This window comes from Azolla caroliniana, unplaced genomic scaffold (genome assembly GCF_043228905.1).
Source record: "Azolla caroliniana isolate FFs.n. ecotype wild unplaced genomic scaffold, voAzoCaro1.0.p SCAF_3, whole genome shotgun sequence".
Classification (NCBI taxonomy): Eukaryota; Viridiplantae; Streptophyta; class Polypodiopsida; order Salviniales; family Salviniaceae; genus Azolla; species Azolla caroliniana.
The window spans coordinates 24,076,336-24,097,855 of record NW_028230438.1 but is presented as its reverse complement, the minus strand read 5'-3'; the positions used below and the strand labels follow the sequence as shown (position 1 = coordinate 24,097,855).

General features: G+C 36.9%; 2 protein-coding genes across 3 annotated transcripts; one reads left to right on the top strand and one right to left on the bottom strand.

Moving 5' to 3' along the window:
- Positions 1 to 217: 217 nt before the first annotated feature.
- On the bottom strand, positions 218 to 8,838 carry LOC147866745 (glyoxysomal fatty acid beta-oxidation multifunctional protein MFP-a-like). 2 transcript variants are annotated; one of them, XM_087317219.1, is made up of 18 exons: positions 8,677 to 8,838; positions 6,757 to 6,828; positions 6,593 to 6,655; positions 6,245 to 6,301; positions 5,317 to 5,384; positions 5,079 to 5,160; positions 4,825 to 4,880; positions 3,582 to 3,884; positions 3,415 to 3,501; positions 3,170 to 3,344; positions 2,239 to 2,360; positions 1,905 to 2,068; positions 1,577 to 1,831; positions 1,357 to 1,478; positions 1,060 to 1,181; positions 827 to 975; positions 583 to 721; positions 218 to 491 (listed from the first exon to the last, which is right to left on the bottom strand). In XM_087317219.1, exons 1-18 carry the CDS (start codon positions 8,759 to 8,761, stop codon positions 456 to 458), a joined length of 2,157 nt encoding a protein of 718 aa, XP_087173345.1. In that variant the 5' UTR covers positions 8,762 to 8,838; the 3' UTR covers positions 218 to 455. The 2 variants fall into 2 exon arrangements, with proteins under 2 accessions (XP_087173345.1, XP_087173346.1); XM_087317220.1 differs by lacking the exons at positions 218 to 491; positions 583 to 721; positions 827 to 975; positions 1,060 to 1,181 and adding an exon at positions 1,188 to 1,292.
- A 7,474-nt stretch (positions 8,839 to 16,312) lies between these two features.
- LOC147866744 (uncharacterized) lies at positions 16,313 to 20,901 on the top strand. Its single transcript, XM_087317218.1, has 4 exons — positions 16,313 to 16,919; positions 17,579 to 17,666; positions 20,278 to 20,374; positions 20,499 to 20,901. The coding sequence occupies exons 1-4, from the start codon at positions 16,384 to 16,386 to the stop codon at positions 20,624 to 20,626; spliced, it is 849 nt and encodes a 282-aa protein (XP_087173344.1). The 5' UTR covers positions 16,313 to 16,383; the 3' UTR covers positions 20,627 to 20,901.
- Positions 20,902 to 21,520: the final 619 nt, after the last annotated feature.

The window sequence follows — 21,520 nt, the reverse complement described above, 5'->3', positions numbered from 1 at the left end:
ACGACATGGAGAAAGGACGAAGGTCAAAAGATGGGCTTGGGGTGGCAGAGGGCTTGATGCCGACAATGTGGGAGGAGGTGAATCGGTCGTTGGAATCACATCAAAGCAAGTACATGGTGGATCTGATGGCACGAACTATGGTGAACGAGTCGAATCCCTCGGTGCTTCTGGCACTACTTTGATAAAGAATGTTATATTTAGATAAAACATACCAGCATTGTTATATCAGATGAAACATAACAACCTATAATTTATGCTTTGTAATTTAAACCGTAACAAAATGCTACTACGCAACTCGTAAATTATTGTCATTGAGTACGGGATATTGCAATGAAGACGAACCAGTTGAAGCTGATTGTATATAAGATACCTTATTAGCGAAAGAATACAACCAGATACATAATAGTTGTTATATCCATTGTTTTTATTTATTAACAAGCCATATATCCTTCAATTTACAAGCGAGCGGTGACATCAAATGAATGTGCCTCCTACATGCCAAAACAGATAATAAAAAATTAGGAGACAATATAGCATGAAACCAGTATCATAAATTACATAAGCAGGAAAAACAATTTATACCAACGAGATTCCTTTGATAGCCCTTTCTTCTAAGAAAGAGCAAGGCTTATAGAAGGCACCATGCACCTCTGACCAACCCTTCAATTTGTTATACACATAAGCAGCCCCCATTTGATCTCCCCAGAAAACAACCCCTCCTCTATACAAAGTAAATACGTCAAACATCAATCAGCCAATTAATCTCTTTCTGTTATTTATGTATTGTTTTATCTTCAAATCCCTAAACCTCAAACCCCAAACTTACCTGTACGAGGGGAAACCATACCCTAACACTGATGAAATGTCTAAGTCTGATGCTTTATTTGCGATCTTCTCACCCAGAATTCGACATGATTCATTGACTACAGGGAAGAAGAGTCTTTCTACTAATTCATCATCACTCACCACAAGAGGCTGCACAGACAGAGCAATCAATCACAAGATGATTTTATTAGCATAAATTCTTTTGCATCAAAATCCTTAAAGAAGTTGTGGTACCTTTCCACCAGGCATTATATTTGCAATACGACGTGATTCTTCAAGGAACTTATTGAAGTTTGGATCCGGGATGCCTTTATGATTGGCATCATAAAGATAGAAACCCTTACCAGATTTCTTACCTGTTTCCCAATGATAAAAACATCAAGATAAAAAGATATAGAATCTCATTACCAGATTTCTATCTTTATGCTTGGCATCATAAAGATAGAAACCCTTACCAGATTTCTTACCTGTTTCCCAATGGCAAAAACATCAAGATGAAAAGATATAGACTCTCTTTAAAAACAGCTGTACCTGCACGATTATCTTCCATTAGAAGCCTTATTAGCTGTGACTGGTAGGTCCTTTCAGGATAGGCCTTTGTGAATTCTGCCGCCACTGAAATCTGTACTTCATAACCTGATAAATCTATAAGTCTGCAGAATGAACACAAACAAATATCTTCATGAACAAAAATATCTGAGAGGCTCATGAAAAGGAGTCTTCATTTACAGTCATGTATCAATAAGCTTACCTGAAAGGTCCCATCGGCAGCCCAAAATCACTTACAGCCTTATCAATTCTATAAATATCCACTCCAAGGTCTGCAAGCATTTGTGCTGAATGTATATATGGAAACATCATTCGATTAACAGCAAATCCCACACAATTACCAACTACCACAGGAACCTTTTGAATTACTTTTCCAAGATTTATAAGATCAACTATATTCTGTATTGCAGTCTTATCTGATCGAACAATCTCAAGAAGTGGCATCACATGTGCTGGGCTGAAAAAGACAATAAATGAGTAGAAAACAAGGATAGACTAATTTATATATTGCTCATGTTTAAAGACATTACCTGAAAAAATGAGCCCCTATTATTCTTTCTTGAGCGTGGGTTCTCTGTCCAACTAATCTCAAGTCCAGACTTGATGTATTGGTGGCAAGAATGCAATGGGGCGGGCAGTATTTTTCAAGATCGCTAAATATTTGCTGCTTTAAAGGAATGTTCTCACTTGCCGTCTGTAAATTTTTACCAGAACAATTTCTCAGTTTCTTACATCCATGTCTTCAAATATTAAAGTTTCTCATATCCATGTCATCAACTAATACAGTTTCTCATGTCCATGTCTTCAACTATTAAAGTTTCTCATATTCACATCTTCAACCATGCTGGGAAGCAAACAATTTACCTCAATGACAGCGTCAACATCCTTAAAGTCACGATAATCAAGAGTACCCTTGATAAGAGACATAGTTTTCTTGTACTTGTCTGCAGTCAAGATACCCTTCTTCAAATGACTCTCCAGATTTGCTGATACAGAAACATAGTTAAGAATTGTTAATCCAAAAAGCCTTTATTAATTAATGTAAGTGAATCCCTGTAACTAAAATATACTTGACTAATGCAAAAACAACACACTAATCTTCCCTACCAACATTCTATGCAATGACATTTGTTTTAGATAGTCTGCCTTGAAATGTGATGAAAACTGCTCCAACAGCTAGTTAAAATTCCAAAAACAAACAGAGTCAAAAGGGCACAACACCTTAATGCATTCTTGCCATACTTAATTATTCATAAATGCATCCATATTGGTAAGGAACAACACCTTGTAATGGAAACGAAGATGTTCATGTCTAAGGTCGCACCATCCAGGCCTAGGTTGTACACACAGAATTAACACATTTCAATGGCAGAATGCAATCCCCTACAAGAGAACAAGACCTAACAAATAACAGCGCCATGAACTACAACAAGTGTCAAGATATGATGTACAGATAATTGCATTATCAGATGCCATACAATCACCAGGAACATCACAAAGTTATGATCATATACCCTTGGCAGTTCCATATTTGGATTGGTGTGTGCACACACTTGTCTCACTGATAATCTTAGCAATATACCTTACCTTCAGATGCCATACAATCACCAGGAACATCAGAAAGTTATGATCATATACCCTTGGCAGTTCCATATTTGTATTGGTGTGTGCACACGCTTGTCTCACTGATAATCTTACCAATATGCCTTACCTTCATCAACGTGACCTTGTATATATAAACTATCTTATTCATTACAAAATAGCACAAATGATAACTGTGTATAACGTTTGCTACCTTTGATGCGGTTCATGCCTTGCTCAAGGAAAGTGCCATTCAGTTCCTTTAGCACAACTGAAATATTGCTCAGAACAAGTGCAGTTACGATTCCAGATCCCATTAATCCTCCACCAATAACTGCAACCTTCTTTAAGGTTCTTGGCCGTAGTCCTCTGTCTGTTACGCCAGGTACCTACAATCGTACAATTCCCATTAGGTTTCAAGATAAAGTACCGCAGCAATATTACTTGGTAGAATTGTACCTTACTACTCGCACGCCGAGCAAAGAATATGTGAACTAATGACTTCCCAGTTGAAGACATAACTGCTTCATTAAAGAATTGTTCCTCCTGTTAAAAACCATGTTAGTATTACGATGTAAATACCAGTCAGGGTAAGACGAATGGATGGTAGGCACAGAGTAATCCACCTTAAGACTTCCTGCATATCCTCCAGACACAACACCCACCTCGATTGCATCAAGACAAAAAAGAAGTGACGGAAGATTGGGGGATGTCTTGATTGCCTGGGCACGTGCAACCTTCAGTATCCTACGTGCATCTCCAAGGGGTTCAAGCTTATCAAGCCTTTGCAGGCTGATGACACGTGGCTTACGGTTTTCTGCAATGTCTAATGCCCACTTTCGTGCTCTCATAAGAAGTTCCCCTTGTGGAACCACATCATCAACCAGTCCTAGGTGCTTTCCTTCCTCTGAGCTGATTGATTTTGAAAACTGCATGGACTCACCAAATGAAAGCATTGCTGCTTGTTATTGTGGCCCTCTAAATATATATTGGACAAAAAGAAACACAAACAAAAAAATGGCCTTCATCTAAATCATGGTATGATGAAACAGACAAGAAATAAAGCATGTGAAATCAATCTCAAAATTTATAAGTCTCAGCAAATCACCATGTGGGAGAGAGAAAGTCAACATCGCAGAATTGGATACAACGATAATCATATAGAAATGTTAAAATGAGAGAAACAATATTTATATTGAACAAAGATGATAGACTTTCAGCAATAGAAACCTAGGGAAATCACAGTAGTCCTCACCTCCCACCACAATCTTGTTCACCTTTACTATAATATCATTATTCATAGTAATGCACTGTTTCCATCTGTTCCATAAAAGAAAAAGTAACATTTCTAAATATTGTGGCGGGGATATTCAAGAGTTCTGAAATGCAAATAGCTCCAATCAGCTATTTCGTAAAGAGGAAATGACTTTTCTAAATGTTACGGTAGGGATATTCAATTTCTCTTTTGTTTCTAAACTTTCTACCATTCCTTTCTGCTTGCACACTATGATTCGCAATAGCCTCTCTGATCCTCCTGTACTCCCATAAACTCTGAAGTACCACTAGCCCCAGTCAGCCCATTGTTTCCCCTTATAATCAAACCCTCCTCTTCAATTTAGCCTAACTTCAGCACCTATCTCCTGCCACCAACTTGACAATTGACCAAAACGAGCCACCTCTGTCCTTTCTTGTCCCTTCTTGCTCTGCCCACAGAGACATCCATGCTTAATGTGTTTTTACATGTACATAATGAATATGTTTTCATATCCTTCTCAAATTGTAACATGAAAAAGATTTGCATCTCAGTTATCTATTCCTTTTTAAGATTGTTTTAATCATGTTAGGTACAACAGGTAACTTAACGTATACCAGCATCATTTCAATAGCTTTCGAGAGCCCAACAAGTCGAGGCAGCCGTTGCGTACCTGGAAATGTTATAACATTGTTACCAAGTATGTACATTCTCCTGAAACTGAGTAAAACACCTTCAAAATTCCGGGAGACAATTATTAAATTAAATATAATGTCTTCCACCTTTAGCTCTTTGTCTAGCTAAGATGACAGTTCAATTCCAAATGGCTTTTGAGATCAACAAATCTCCCATAGTTATAAATCATACTTACCACCAAATCCAGGAATAATGCCAAGCTGTAATTCAGGTAAGCCAAGTTGTGCTTTTGGGGCGGCAATTCTAGCATTACAAGCCTGCATTAAGCATAGACAAATACAAAAAACCTAGTTTATGTGAGCACAGAAAATAAATAAGAGACTGTGGAGCTGATAATGGTATATGTGAAATGAATATATATGGCAAATTTATAAGCAACACGAAAACATCGAACATAAAACTAATTACAATACCATTGCAAGCTCGAGACCACCGCCCAAGGCAAGCCCCTCTATAGCGGCAACTGAAGGCTTCTTTGCAGCTACAAAACACAAAAGTAAAAGATGTTCAATCACACATAAACAAATAAGTTTATTCTGCAAAGTATGGATCCCATTATTATTAGGCTTTAATTTCAAGCATACAACAAAATGCATTATTAGAAATTCATAGAGAACAACTGTAGTTTGAAACATTGCCAAAAATTTAATGTGCATACCCAAGCATACCTGAATAAATTGATTGCCACTAGAACCAAAGGATCATATAATGGCTTTTCTAGATTTTCATGAAGTTTCTAGATCATAAAAAAATAGAACTCGAACAACAAGATCCTTGGTTTTGCCAATGCCCCTATAATGTGCAAGACAGGCAAGCCTCTTAAGTTCTTGTTCTTGGTTTTTCACGCAACCATGCAATCAGCTCTGGCATTCAAGATTTTGCCATGTATTGAGTTTCTTTATTATCATGTCTATTGTCAAGATTAATTATGCAATCATTTCACAGAGAACATATCTTTCTTTCTTTCATAGAAAACATATTTAATTTCCAAGTTTTTTCATACATGAAGCAGATTCCGTGTTGGCCTGCAACAAGTTGAATCGCTTGCTTTTGTCAGAAGCTTACAAGCTTGGTGGTGTGACATTCTCTCCCTTTCTGATGGAACATGTTTGTTTTCCTACAATTTTCTATGTTTTAGGTGTTTTTATATGTACAGGGTTCAGGGCCACAAAATGTTAATTATAACACAGTAAGACATACACAAGGCACAGTAACTGCTTTTTCCTAGCAGTGCACAAAAGAAAGTAAATACAGTATGAAGTTGGACCTTATTCAACTGTTAAATCTTACTACACCAATCTAATTTCTCCAATATAGATATTTCCAACTCCTGATTTGTACCTTCAATTGTATTTATCATTATGTCGACAGAAACTCGTCCCAAAAGAGATACATTTCCTGCAATGTAACTAGAACATAGTTAAATGCCCATTCAAAGAGGGATGTATGAATCTTGACACACCTGTGGTGTACCTTGCTAATCATGCCACAATGAGTTAAACAAGAAATTAGCACTAAAAAAATATTAAATTGCATATGAATGAAGCATGAGAATTGTGAGAATGGAAAATGTAAGAATATATGCTTGTATGCACATACATTGCTTCATGCATACATCAGACAGCACATCCTCGTATGGTGATTTCATACTTGGCATTCACTCACAATAATTTATTCTATCCTTAATACCTATTTTCTGAATTTCTAACAATGTGGCAATATCAAATCCACCCGAAAATTTCCCTGATTCACCTGAAAATATTAGATGGAAGATGAAAATATTATCTCTGCCACCTCTCTAAAACTTACTATATGAAAGTACTATCTCTGCCTCATAATCATACAAAGCTTACCAGCTATAACAATAGCTTTAACATCATTGTTAGTACAAGCCTCTTCAAATTTTTCCTTGAATGCCTTGAGAACTGGAATAAGACATTGAGTGGACAAGTTGTAAGCATAAGCATAATAATAATAATTCAAATATGCGACATAAAGTCAAATCATATTATGAGAATAGGCAAAGTTAGAAAATAAGAATGGAAGAATGCATAAAAATAAATAGCAGTGTTCATAATGAAGATTTATACACCCTGGATTTTTGTTTAAAGGATGGGAAGTGTTTTATTCCTGTTTGAATTAATAACAAGCTTCCATAGAATGCATAGAACTACATATATAAACATGCAACAAAACCTGGTGTCGATGTACAGTTTTCAAAAGTATTTGAGCTTCACATAAATAGATTTTCTAGTGAACATTACATACCACAATATACTAAGAAATGAACTTCTAATGCCATGGAAATCTAATTCTCACATTGCTCAATCATACAATTGTACTGAGACTTGCATATATATAAGAAATTTCATATTTAATGGAATATGAAGGACTCACAATATTTCAATCGCTTGATCTTTGGAATGATGCAATGTTATATCTAATAAATTCTAGATTGGGTAAGATGTATAGCTTGGCCAAGATTTAGGCAGAGATGCAATATCGCATTCAGCATACTGATGGTAACCACAAACACAACAAAAAAGCTTCTCTAAAATGTAAATGAATCTTCATGATGTGTCTTCCATACTGGAAAAAGTCACTTGCCTCCGCTGCAATTTGCCCATCCACAAACATGATGGCTTGGTGTTATTGATCCCTGCCATCATAACTATACGTAGGGAGGCTCATCAAGTCCTAAAAGCCCAATTTCCCAATTACTATTCATTATGTCGTGTAACAAACAAAGTTGTGTTGTGGATCTTTGTCATCATAACTATACGTAGGGAGGCTCATCAAGTCCTAAAAACCCAATTTCCCAATTACTATTCATTATGTCATGTTGCAAACATAGTTTTTCTGCATGTTACAGGAGTACTTGCAGCTCTTTTTGGACATCTGCTTACCATCACCCTTTGTGACTACTTCAGTCACTATGATATGGTATCGGCATATGTATATCAAATTCCCTATTTTGTGCCTTGGAAATTTTCGGACAATGTTTGCAAAGAACACCAAGATAAAGTCGACATGTTAGCCAATACAGAAACTTATTCATTCATAGGAGGTTAAATGTTTTCACAGTTTGTGTTAGCCCAAAGCCCTTCCAAAATACATAGATAACTGATGTTTTGATCGTACGATTTGAAATAATTCATGGCTCAACCTTGAGAATGCATATACTGACAAGCCTTGAAGACATTTTAATACTTATACATACATACACGCACTATCAAGCCTTGGAAAGGCTCAAATAAATAAATATGCAAGATTCTTTATATATATGTGCAAAATAAACACTTTCTTTATATATATGCTGGAAAAGAAAAGCATGACAAGAAATCCTAATCCTATATATAAAAGGATTTATGGCACAACTCAACCTTCAGACTATATATGCTACTATACCTAGACGTAATTCGGATAATATCCTCTACTCAATTTCCTGAAGATTCAGATCTCCGTTGTCTTTTGGATACTATTAAAGGATTTACGGCCTAGCCTTGAGCATACACACGCATGTACACGCACATAGGCACACACGTATATATACAAATATATTTACGCATACATGAGTATATGTTTTAAATAAACTCGGATAAAATCATAATATGAACAATCAGAATGCAACAGCAATTTATGTGTGTAAGAAAAAAGGGTTCCTTTCTGGAAAAGGAAAGCATGATAGAAAGCCTAAAGCATAGCTACACACGGAGAAGTTAAGAAACAGAAGAAACAAAAGACAAATTTATGAGAAGATAAGAATTACTTACGTGGAAACGCAAGAGCGTTGACAGGGGGATATGAGAAGGTGATGAGTCCAACGCCATCGCTACCGATCTCAAGCTTCACGAACATGATGACTGGTTACTTCTCAGGGAGAGCTAAGCTTCAATCTGAAGTGATTCAAATTTTTTGTACTCGTGAGAATAGAAAGGGGGCGAGGAAGGAGGGAGAGGGTGTCTTTGTTCTATGGATGGATACATAATATGGATGGATGGATGGATGGATATATGGACGGATGGATGATGAAGGGATGGATGGAGGATAGAATGGACGGAGGGAGGGAGGGAGGGAGGGATTGGGACATAGCCTCTCGCCTCCTCCTTTGGTGTGTCCATAACTTACACTCGAGAGATTTCTCCTTATCCCTATCGAATGACAAATTGTAGTTATCCTCGCGACGGTCAATGGGTCCCCGGACTAGATACCTTTGACATAGATTGCTTAATATGAGAAGGAACTCCTTGACAAAATCAAACTCTTTACTTCCTTTGGTGTGTCAAGAAGCCAACAAGAGACCCAATAATATAGTGGAGTGGATCCATACCAGAAAGAGCTTGCACACATTCATCAACCAACAATTTCTATGACGTGAGATGAGAACATTGCATCATGATGATCGCAAAGAGAGAGAGAGAGAGAGAGAGAGAGAGAATCTATGCACCTAATCATGTTAATCAACACATTGAATTATGGTCTTCAATGTATCCACAGTTATTAGTGGGCCATGTTGGTTTGTTAATGGGTGATTTTAATATGTGTGTTGATGCTTCACAATCTACTTCACAATTCCCATTGATGGATTCTCCTGAGCAAGCAGTTTGGGACAAATTGGCATCAGAGGTTTTGAAGTTGGATGTATGAAAATGGTTGCATCAAGATGAGGTTGTGTTTGCATTTCAGTCTATGCAATATAAGGAAACATGGAGTAGGTTAGATAGAATGCATGTTATGCAATGTGCATGACAAGCCCTTTTTGCCATAGATGCTTAATATCTCAATTATGCAAGAGGTTGTGACATCGGATCATTTTCCCATATGTTTTGAGTTTAATAAACATGGGGTAGATATGTGCAAAGCATTGCTTGATCAAGTTCCTTTGAGGTTTAATTCTTCTTTATTATTACATTCTTTATTTGATGCCTATATGCAACAAAAATTTGGCATGTTTTCAGAACAAGTTATTTCAGAAGGATGGTATGCATGGGATACAACACTACAAAACATCAATAATATTCATCGTATGTATGGTATGACTAATGTTAAAAGACGTAAGAAATTGATTGGTAAGTTTTCATATATTCTTACGCGATGCAATGTAGTATCAATGAATAATCCGCATGATGAAGAGCTTTTGGATGTTCAAGTTCAAGTACAAGACATTGTGAAGAATTTGTCTTGTCAAAGTTATCAACATACAAGACTACATCAATTAAAGGAGGGATTTATAGATAATCAATCGCAATTTCATCTATTTTTTCAAGGATTAAGACCACCATATGCTCGTTCAAATGTGGTACAAATTAAGATAGGGGATGACATTGTTGTAGACCCAATCAAGGTTATTGAGTTATGTATTACTCATTTTAAGATTTTGATTGGGCAAAAGTTGATTATTAATGAGGATGTGTTGAAAGCATGACGAGAGTTTTATAATGTAATTGGGAGTGTTGTGAATATAAATATTTGTCAAGAATTGGATGTTGATTTTAAAGAAGCTGAGGTGGAAAAGGTATTGTTACACCTTCCAAATGGTAAAAGCCCTAGTTGGGATGGTGTTATAAATGAAGTTTTTATGAAGTATGATTGCATGCTTAAGACTCATTCACACAAATGTTTCAACAATGTTGGGATTCTGGTTTCATGCTTGAGAGCTGGAAGGTGGGCTTAATCAAATTGATACCAAAGGTACCATCTCCGGAGTCATTTCATCAATGGAAGCCTATTTCATTGATGGGAGGGTTGTACAAAGTGTTTGCAAAGATATTATCCAACTGACCTCAGAAATTCTTGCCTCAACTTATTCATCCATCTCAATATGGTTTTATTACAGGTAGAAATATATTGCATAATGTTTTGAATGTTCAAATGACTACCAATTATGCTCGACATACACATCAAGAAATGGTTATGGTGCAATTAGATTTGGAAAAAGCATATGATCATGTTAATTGGTCTTTCCTCTCAGGTGTGATGTATAATATGGGGTTTGGTCCTCGTATGTGTCGACTTATCTTTTTGCTAGGGCAAAATGCAACCTCACGTGTGATGCTTAATGGCGGTGTTACTCCGAAAGTGTTTCTTACTAGATCCGTGTGGCAAGGATGTCCACTACGCCCATTGTTATTTGCTATTGTTACACACCCTTTGTTAGTAATGTTGTCAAATCTTGCGGCTAGTGGTGGTATTGTGGGTTTGCATCTTCCTTCTGGTGGACAATCGGTGACACAAGCATTGGCTCATGATTCTTTTATGTTTTTACAAGCCTCAAAAGAAAATCTTGAAAGGAGTACGCAAGTTTGGGATCAAATTGCTTTGGCTTCAGGGTTGTATATAATTTGGAGGAAGTCTCACACTTATTTCTTGTACGGAGAGTGATTTGGAATGTTTGGGATGGCGAGGGTCAGTGATTACACGAGGATCAATTTATAGACATTTGGGTTATCCATTAGGTGTTGATGTTACAAATGTTCAATTGATTGATTGGATTGGTAGTAAATTGAATGACAAATTTATGGATTGGAATTCTCAATTTATGGACCTTTCATGTACGACTCAAAGTGGTGCAATGTATCTTGATACCCATGTTATTATATTTTTTGTATTTACTACCTTGGACTAAGAAGACATTACAAAACATGCTACAACCTATTCGGTTCATGTTGTGGTGGAAGGGAGAAATGATGGGAGTTACATGGATTTCATGGGACCATTTGGCTACTCCTAAAATGTTAGGTGGTGCAACAATATTGGATTTGGAAAGGCATTTGATGGCTCATAGATTTGCATTATTACGAAATATACGTCAACAAGATCAACCATGGATATCTATGATGCAATATTTTATTAAGCATGAAGGATTGGTGCACGAGAAAACAAAGTTTCAAGCATCCTAGTGGTCATTACTCAATGGAAGTTTTCCTCTAAAGATTTGACATTCTGTATGTGGACAACATTTGGTAAGATCGTGGCAAGATGCATTATCTCTTTTTGAATGGGGACCATCAAGTGATCGAAAATATTGTAATTCATTACAAAATGAATTGTTTGTTTCTTCTCAAGTGTTGTTTTGGCATGGGAAAGAGAAGTTGAGATCTCAATTCAATCGTTTATTTCGATTGGGAATTGCACATTTGGAAGATGTGGTTGATAATGAATCTCAAAGGTTGTTGGAATGTGAAGATGCCAAGCGATGGTTATGTATTCCCCCAAATTATGGATTTATTTGGGAGAAATTACAAGATATACCATTGTTGGAAGGATCTTTGCAATTGAAAACAAATTTTGCACCTTGGGTGGATTGGCGGTTACAAATATATTGTATAGGTCACTACAAATATATTGTATCATCATGCGATGACATCATTATCTTGGCTATCTCCTAAAGCAACGAAGTTGTGGAATGTATGTAAGTCAGATGCAAGGTGGTGGAAAATATCACAACATGGTTGGCATTCCCATCTACCATTTCGTGCAAAGATATTCATATGGAGAGTCATGATTGGTGGGCTCCCATTAGGTTCGGTCTTAAAGAGGCGAGGACTATGGTCTAGCACTTGTTTCTTTTACACTGTTCCATTGGAGGATAGTACACATAAGTTCATTAAATGTCCTATAGTGTGTACCATTTGGAAGTACTCATCGGACATTTGGCAAGTTTTAACCCGATGTTGTTTGAGACCTCAACAATGGGTTTTTTCTCAATATGTTCAAAATGGTTCAAATGATGAGATGGAGATATTATTCCAATTTTTACGTTATTGGGGTCTACATCACAATTGGAATATGCGTAATGCTTTCATGTTTGATAATAGACATGGGGTGAAAGCCTATATAAAGAAGCTGAAAGGTATTCTCATGTGGAATTTTTGGATGTTAGAGCATGTGGGGATCATTTCCTCAAATGCATATTCAGGTTTTTTAACAACATTAAAGAATGTCCCTCTCCCTACATAGGCATATGATAGGTAGAGGAGACTAAGAAGCATTGTAATTAAGTGAATTTCATATACAATTAATATAATTGTGTGCTTTTACTGAGAGAGAGAGAGAGAGAGAGCATGATGCCCTAATGAACACTCGCACCCGCCCACGAGACCAATTTATGTATCCATCCCATCACGGTATATCTTCTTCCATGCAACAGATATTACCTCTTGTGCCTTCTCACTCACCTTTTTGAAGGTGCTCGTTGGACTCACTCCTCTACATTCCTCTCACTGTGTACAACAACAATGTACAAAATGAGGATGCCCATAAAATGACATTCCATACACTTGTTTTAGCCATCACGAACTAATGGCCATGCAACTTAACCTCCGCATGGTCCAACCATGTTTATGAGAATGATTAATAATGTGCTTATGTCATGAACTTTATGGTCCTGTTTTTGGATGCGACGTCCGAATGTTAATCCAATGACAACTTCAAAACACCCACTACAATTATTCAACTTGTATCAGAGATTTATTTCATATATCCAATGTTTGAGCATGAAATTGTTTGGTGGTTTGTAAATCAAATGTACTAGAAGGATGAGAAAAGCTTATTAGTTGGAAATTTTCCATGAATTTGATGGTGTACAAAGATATAGACAAAGCATAAAGTAAGGTAATTGCACATACCCCTAATTGTGCGCCTACCAACCATGGTCTATAATTTACTTGCGTAATGAATGATTTTATGATGGCTATAGAGGAGTCATGTCATGGATTCTATGGATATGAAAATGTGGCTATTAGTAGAAAGACACCACCCCACTTTGTCGAAAGGTCACAAGAGTAATGTGCCACACTAATTTCATCTTTATGTTGGCACTACTATGCTGGCGGAAGATTGTTTGAAATGGGCCATTACTTCATAAATTTATATAGTTTGTGTCACTACAGACATGGCTACAAGTGTCATGTCCTTCAAGAGCATTGATATAGTAGTAACATAGGACATCCAAGGTTTATGTAAGATGTATGTGTATGTGTGCATCAATTTTATATGCTAGGACATACATGTAATTGGAGTGGCCTTTGTTGTACAAAGAAGTTTGTGTACATTGTATTCAAATACCCAATGCCTTAGGCAATTTATTTGTTGATTTCCTCTGAATTATGCAGGTGGATGTATCAATCCCAAGTTCGTGATGCAAAGGGGTAAAGTATTTCAACGGAATTTATTGTTGGCTTGATGGGATGCAAGGTGGTGTGGCATGTGCTCGCATCACCCAAGTCGAGAGGAGGATTGGGTATAATGATCCCCTCTCACAGTCCAAAGCATTACTCGCCAATTTTGTGGTACGAGGACTCCAACCAGGGGATGAATGCTGGAAAATGCTATTGCGAACATGTTTTGCTTACTTTACACCACGGAAAGGGGCTAATTGGGCCCCTCCGATGGGATGGATTCTAAACATGGATCTCAAACCAAGTTTCTCATGCCAATTGGAGGATAGATTCAGTGCATCCATGTGGAAGGTGTGGTGTGACATAAGACGAGGACTCAAGTGTGATCAACCTAACTCTAAACCTGCCTAGCTCAGTCAACACATCTTGTGGAACCCATGTATCATAGGTGAATCTAATCAACTAGTTGGATCAAGTAAGGGGTTATCATTGAGAAGCATTGCAGAAGGTTCACAAAAAAGTATAGAATGTTGGAGATGGTTTATGTCATTGCCACTACAAGATCAAGCCAACATACTCCATGGAATCAGGGATGGATGGACTAGTATGAGATCTGAAATTATGAATGCTCTATTGCTTGGGGAAGTTGCTAATCAAGCGACGAAAACAAAGACGTGGATAGGCGACGAAGAGGAGGGCATCTTGATCCCACGAGGTAGGGAAACATCGGACAAGATCCAAGGCCATGAAATGCGAGACAATGAGGTACCAACATTGAACATGGCAATTCGAGTACTCACATATGTAGACCCTAGTCTGATCAAAGTACAACCAAAATGACACATATGTCTTCATGAAAATACATGGCTATGTAAGGTCTGTTCGAACCCTTTGCAATGGGCGTGGCGCAATCTTTATGCGGGTATAGGAAGCAACTCCATCCATTTCTTTCAATCCACAACTAGATTGAGATGCCACATTCCAACTGCTCAAACCGCCCGAGAGTTGCTACAAAGATTTGGCAAATATATCATGTTCCCCATGGATGAGTTTTGGCAGAATATATAGAAACAACACCACAATATGCGAATTACCACATTCTAATGGCTAGTAATACATAGGTCACTTCTGGTTGGAGTGTGGCCGCGTGGAATCCTTAACTCTCCTAATTGTGTAGCATGCCCAAATATAATAGAGTCAATCTGACATGCTTTGTGGGACTGCCCAAAGACCCATCAACTATGGCAGGGGGGTTGGTTGCTTATTGCAATTATGCCAAGTGCAAGGCACAATCAAATGGGGAAATGTATGTTGGTGATCACCGTAGGCCCCAGTTGACAAGTACGAACATCGGGACGAGGGGGTGCCACTAGTGATAAAGGCACAAGGGATTTTGTTTTCCACCATCGATAATATCCACTCAACTTCTATTAATGCCAAAGCTCAAGTTGTGCTAGAATTGGTCAGCCCAATAGCTCTTTGGATTCTTTGGAAACAACAATGTAGACGAGTCTTTTCCAATCAAACCGTGCATCAAGTAGTGTTACTGTAGGAGATATGGAGTGAAGTTGTAGCCACTCTAAAGAGCCAATATGATGGCCTCAAGGGCGGATCTGATGGAGTCGAAGACAATGATTAACCTTCATCCAACAATGGTCATCCTATCCCTTTCTGGAGTCAACGGGCCTCGATATAAGATGGAACTGTCGTGCCCCTACTGGGATTTGTATATAACATTGTCATATGTAAAAGTTTTATAACTAATGGAAGGAGTTTTTTTTGGAATAAAAAAAGGCAGACATGGCTAATGGTTGGGCAGGTAGGCATGGACAAGCTTGCTAAGACAAGCAAGTTCAATAATCACTATAGAACGAGTTCTATTATACAGTTTGGACGTGTCATGACACATATGGTTTGTCGATCGATTGTGCATGTAATACAATAATGCTGTGTCGATCGATTGTGAATGTACTGCTATAATGTTTCATCGATCGATCGATCGATCGTGAATGTACAACGGTAATGGACTGGCCACAAGGATCGTGTCAAATCATGTGGTCCTAGTTAGAGCATTTGCTGGGTAGGGTTCCCAAAAGAGTGGTTAACGTGGCCATAAGTTGAGATGGGGGGACATTCTGGTGGACATATTTGGATATGAATGGGATCATGATGGATGGCATTCGGAGTTTCTTCTTCTTCTTCTTTTCCCTCTCCCAAGTGTTTTGGGTTTTGGTTTTGTCATCACAAATTAGTATATCTGTTTTCTTTGTTTAAAAACACTACATTTCATTCTCATTCCTTTCTCTCTGTTTCTGTTTCTCCTGCTGTGTTCACAAAGCGGAGCAGGACGGAAAGAAGATCATGGTCATCAAGCGTATCGCAGCAGCAGTAGAACGAGATGATGAGGATGACGAGGAAGATGATGATGACGAAGAGGAGGAAGATGACGATGAAGATCTGATAGTAGAAAGAGAAAGAGATGGAGAAGGTGAAGAAGAAAGACAAGGAGAAGAAGAAGGAGAAAGAGAAGGAGAAGGAGAAGGGGAAGGAGAAGTGAGTAGAGGAAAGATTTCTCACGCAGGTGATGAAGACATCGATGAAGAAGATGATCACATGGGAGAAGAACATCACAATCATAATCACCAAGAGAAAGGAGGACAGGCCAGACACGAAGAAAAAGAAGTAAATTACGAAGAAGAGGGAGAAGAAGAAGAAGAGGCTGACAAGACTAAGGAAGAACTGCTGAAGAAGAGAAAATTCATTGGTAGCGATGAAGAAGAAGAGAAAATCATTCCTGCCAGAAGATCCGAAAAGATGAAAGAAGAAGAAGATGACGATGAAGAGAGTTTGGAGATTGAGTTTGGAAAGACTCAGACCATCGATACTGAGAAAATGCAGTAAGTATATATGTCACTCACGGTATTCTTTTTTCATTGAAAATCCTTTCCATATATATCGCCGTTTTATCTGATTTTAGAGTGTAAGGCATGTTCTATTTTGATATTTGTTTGCTTTCTCTCTCTAAAATCTGTTTGGAACCATTCAGGTTGCTCTAAGTATATGCCTTTTTCCCTAAACCTTTTCTATCAACCAATACTTTCTATTTCAGATCTTCAATGGTGTTCTTGAACATGAATTGGTTTTAACATATTTAAATTTTCACGAAAAAATACTTTGTAGTATTACCCGTTTAAGAAGGGCATATAGTTTGGAATATCTTGGGTACGTTTGAGTTTAAATTGATTTTAATAGATATACATTTTCATGAAAGTGGGTTTTATGTTGAGAAACATGTAATTTGTTTACTGGTTCAGATAAGTATCGAGTGCATAGTTTTTCGAAGATCTACAGTACTTTTGAATATTAATCAGTTTATGCATACATACATACATATATAGTTTTTCACAAAAATCAAGTTTTATGAAATGAAACACGAAATTATTTCTTTGTTGAGATAATGACGAGCATTTTAAAGTAACAAAAATTTCATATTTTGAGCGGGTAAACGTACACCATACCTTTGAGCTCGTGACCACCGTTTCATTGTGTTTTCCAGAAGGATCTTGTCTCAGTTCACAGCTGAACAAATGAGTCGCTATGAGTGCTATCGAAGATCGGGATTCCAAAAGGCGAATATGAGACGGGTACATTTTTCTGTGGTGAAATGCAATGTTTGTAAAAAGCGTTGTGTGTCTGATTAATTACTTTATATGATGTTTAAATATTATATACAATTGTATTTTTGTAAAATCGAAAATGTCTGTTTTAAGCATTCAGTTCGATTTTCATTATATTATAATTAATTTTAATGTTTTTATAGAGTCAAGCAGATGCAAAAGCATTTTGATAGGATAGGTTTGGAAGTTCTTATGAACTTTTCAAGGCTCATTTACAATACCCTTATGAGAATTTCTGGATATCCTTGTAACAATTTTAATGTTTGTAAGCAATCTAACAGATAGAAGAGCCATAAAGAAGGGTTTCTTGTCTGAGGTAGTTAGGTTTTTTAATGATCATTAGAACCACTTCGTTTAACGGAATTAATTCTGTTACTCGTACTAAAAAAGTCCTTGTATTTTCATGAGTACAACACAAGAAAACAAGTAGATCCATCATTGGGAGGTTTTATGATTAAATTAAGCATCGAACTATACATTATTCCCAAAATTTCAATAATAAAAACAACTAGGCAAATTATTGTTTCGTGGATTGGAACAATTTATTGTTGGAGACAGCAGGTTCCTCTTGGAGCCTCTCTCTATGATTACTCAACTGTCTCTATATGCAAGGTTAACATGCTTTTATTTTGACATATATATCAACTTCGTACTCTATGCTCTAGTATTGTGATGCCAAGACCTTTTGGTTTTCGCTCAAAGGTCTTATGCATTACTGTATCCTCATAAATATCAGCAATCAATGAAGCATCAAGATAAGAAAGCTTACACATGAGATTATGATATTTTCTTTATGTAAAGACACTGCTCTACGCCACTATCTCTGTAGCCTCGCGAGTTTCTAGACTTAACCTTGAGTTTACATGTCAATTTCTCTTTAACTTGAACTATGCACCCCTTGCTTTCCTTCATGTAAATGTCTTCATATAAAGCATCATACAAGAAGTTGACTTGACATCCAGATTCCATATGTACAAGCCACAGATCCTCATAACTGACCAAGCTTTACAGTTTTCCTTAAAGTAGTCTTCTAAACCCTAGATGAGAATATATCATTAACGTCTAGTTCCTTCTCTTACATAAAAGCCTGTCATAACCAATTATATATTCTACTTTGGATAATTGTATCACACCTGGAGTTCAGGACCTTTGCATTAGGTCTAAACAGCGTACTCATACCCTCAAAGGTTTGTTTCTAATTTGGATCGTGACAATTTAAGAATAGTGGTGAGAAACCTTCCTACAAAGAAGGTAGCAAGAAAAGGAGAATAAAAATACATTCAAAAGATGGATTGCCTAAAGAAAATACCACTTGATCCATGGAACTTATGAAGCCCAATCCAAAATTCGAATGTTGTATTCATATTCCTGGTTAGTTGCCAAATATTTCATGCCTAGTTGTCTATCACTGGCAACTCTAAGAACACCTAAACAGTGACACATATCCTCTCCAATTTCAGTTCATGTACATAAATTTCAGGCCAGAATTGCACGAAACCCTTCAGCTATGTCCATTAGTTTCTGCTTCTTCATGTGAACATTGTTGCAAATTGTTAACCATTTTTTGTGAATTAAGAAGTAATAGGCTCCAATAACTTGCAAACAATGTGATGTTTGATTATCCCAAGAATTTAAGACAGTAAACAAGGAGATGTACAACAAATAGGTTCTAGTTGTAGAATATGACCTAAAAAGCAAAGTCGTTTTAATACTAAACAAGTAATCTAGAATAATATTGAAATGTTTAAATAACTAAAGGCTGTGTATATCATTTGTGAATTCAGAATCGTATCTAGGGTAAAATTATCTTAACATTCCTGCAAACTAGAACAATATTGAAACGTTTAAACAACTGAAGGCTGTGCATATAATATGAGAATTCATAATCGTATCTGGGGCAGAGTTATCGTAACATTCTTTCTGTATAATTTTTTTTGTATTTCCAAAGGAATTGTCGTTGGATGTGGATGGTTTATATTCTTACAAGCCTTTATATGTTTTTTCATGTTACCAGTGGAAGTACCTTCGTGTTCACATGATTATCTTATTAGAAACATTTGTGTTATTTGTCTGTGTTTCTATTTGGACGAGGCTTTGAATATGAGTCGTTAGCGTACCAATCTTTGTGTGTTATTTGATTGTTTAAAGGAGACGCCTTTGATTATGGATGGTTATCTTACCGATCTTTATGTTTTATTTGGTCTGATGGAAATCCCTTTCAATGTAGATGGTTATCCAATAAATCTGCCCGTGTTATTTGTGTTGTATTCTGATGGTTATGCCTTTGGATATAGGTGGTTAGATTAGCAAGCGGGTTGTTTGATTGTGTTTTTCTGATGGGGTGTGCATCTGGATGTAAATGGTTATATTAACAACCTTTATGAGCCACATGTTTTGTATTGATGAAAATGCGTTGGATGTAGATATCCTACTAGCCTATCAATACAGATGGCAGTCTTAGCACCATCCTTTTGTGTTATTTGCTTGTGATGCAAGTGCATGAATGTAGATATGGTTTTATCTAGGCTATCATAGTGTTATTTGTTTGTATTTCTGATGGAACCAATTTTGAATGTAGCTTCTGCAAAGTGTCGCAGGCTGTGCCATCTCGATGCCAATGACTATAGTGATGTCAGGAATTGCAAAAATGTTTGTTGGAGAGCTTGTTGAGATGGGTAAAAACTAAAATGTCAATTATACACAATGTCCTTTTTCAATTGGTCTTATCTTTTCATACTTTCTCTAAGTTATGTATTCAAAACTGATGAAAAATTTCAATTTTCATTGGTTTTGTTGCAGGAAGAGTAGTAATGACTGAAAGGAAAGAGACAGGTCCCACAAGGCCATGCCATATTCGTGAAGCTTATCGTCGATTAAAGCTAAAAGGAAAAGTTCCTCTCCGTTCACGGCCTCGACTTTTTCATTAAAAGAAAAATAAATGCATTAAAATTTTCAAGCTCTATGCCAGGGGTTTCAAGCTGTATAGCCATATTATATATATCAGTCTATCTTGTGTCTGTGTTTTTGGTGTCTACCATGTATCCTTTGACGTGGTCTTTAGCAACATGTTCAGGTCACTTCCAAAAGCCTACACAATATTGCATTACATTGATATTTTGATCTGTATACCAATCAATTGTAAAACCTCAGTTTTACTTGTATTAGACACATTGAACACAAGTCAAATGTATTGTTATGTTCACACAGTCATTGCCAATACTTCTCTAAGTCACAGTCAGAAGATGAAATGCAAGTTATTATGTAATCGTGTAAAGAAAAAAATAGTATTTCATCTAAGCCTGGTCAATTAATTTGTCTATGCTCGGTGTTAGGAATTATACTTAGCCATCTAGAATCTGATTATGTTGGTACAATCCTTGTTCCAGCTGGGGTTTGTACTCAAGTTTGATTTTACCTGTATTGGGGTACTAGTATGTCTCTTGAGGACACTGCACATAAAAACTCGGTCACTGAAAATGCAACCATTTAACTGGATCAAATTAAATGCATGAAGGAGATAGTGAACTAAAACCACTAAATTGTGATGGTGCTTTAGGAATCTTAACATTTCACAGCTTTGTGATTCTATTTTAGGAATCTTAGTTATTGATGTTGACCAAAGGTCTTAGATAAGATATAGTAGGTTGCATGCATTTTAACTCACTATATGGGCACTACTGCACTTGGAACCTTGTGTATATTTGGGGATTTTGGTTTTGGTGGAATTGCAAAAATGCGAGAAGTAAATTGGCTGAAACTGAAGTTGAGGATGTTGGCTGTTGATACAGGTAGACTAAATTTATTCACTATCACCTAGCACA

Coding starts and splice junctions, on each gene's coding strand:
- LOC147866745 (XM_087317219.1), bottom strand. CDS start 8,761: ATGTTCGTGAAGCTTGAGATCGGTAGCGATGGCGTTGGACTCATCACC. Junction 1,182..1,356: donor AATGGAAGATAATCGTGCAG/GTACAGCTGTTT, acceptor ATTGGGAAACAG/GTAAGAAATCTGGTAAGGGT. Junction 492..582: donor CTATCAAAGGAATCTCGTTG/GTATAAATTGTT, acceptor TTTGGCATGTAG/GAGGCACATTCATTTGATGT.
- LOC147866744 (XM_087317218.1), top strand. CDS start 16,384: ATGGTCATCAAGCGTATCGCAGCAGCAGTAGAACGAGATGATGAGGAT. Junction 17,667..20,277: donor AAAAGGCGAATATGAGACGG/GTACATTTTTCT, acceptor TTTTGAATGTAG/CTTCTGCAAAGTGTCGCAGG. Junction 20,375..20,498: donor TGGAGAGCTTGTTGAGATGG/GTAAAAACTAAA, acceptor GTTTTGTTGCAG/GAAGAGTAGTAATGACTGAA.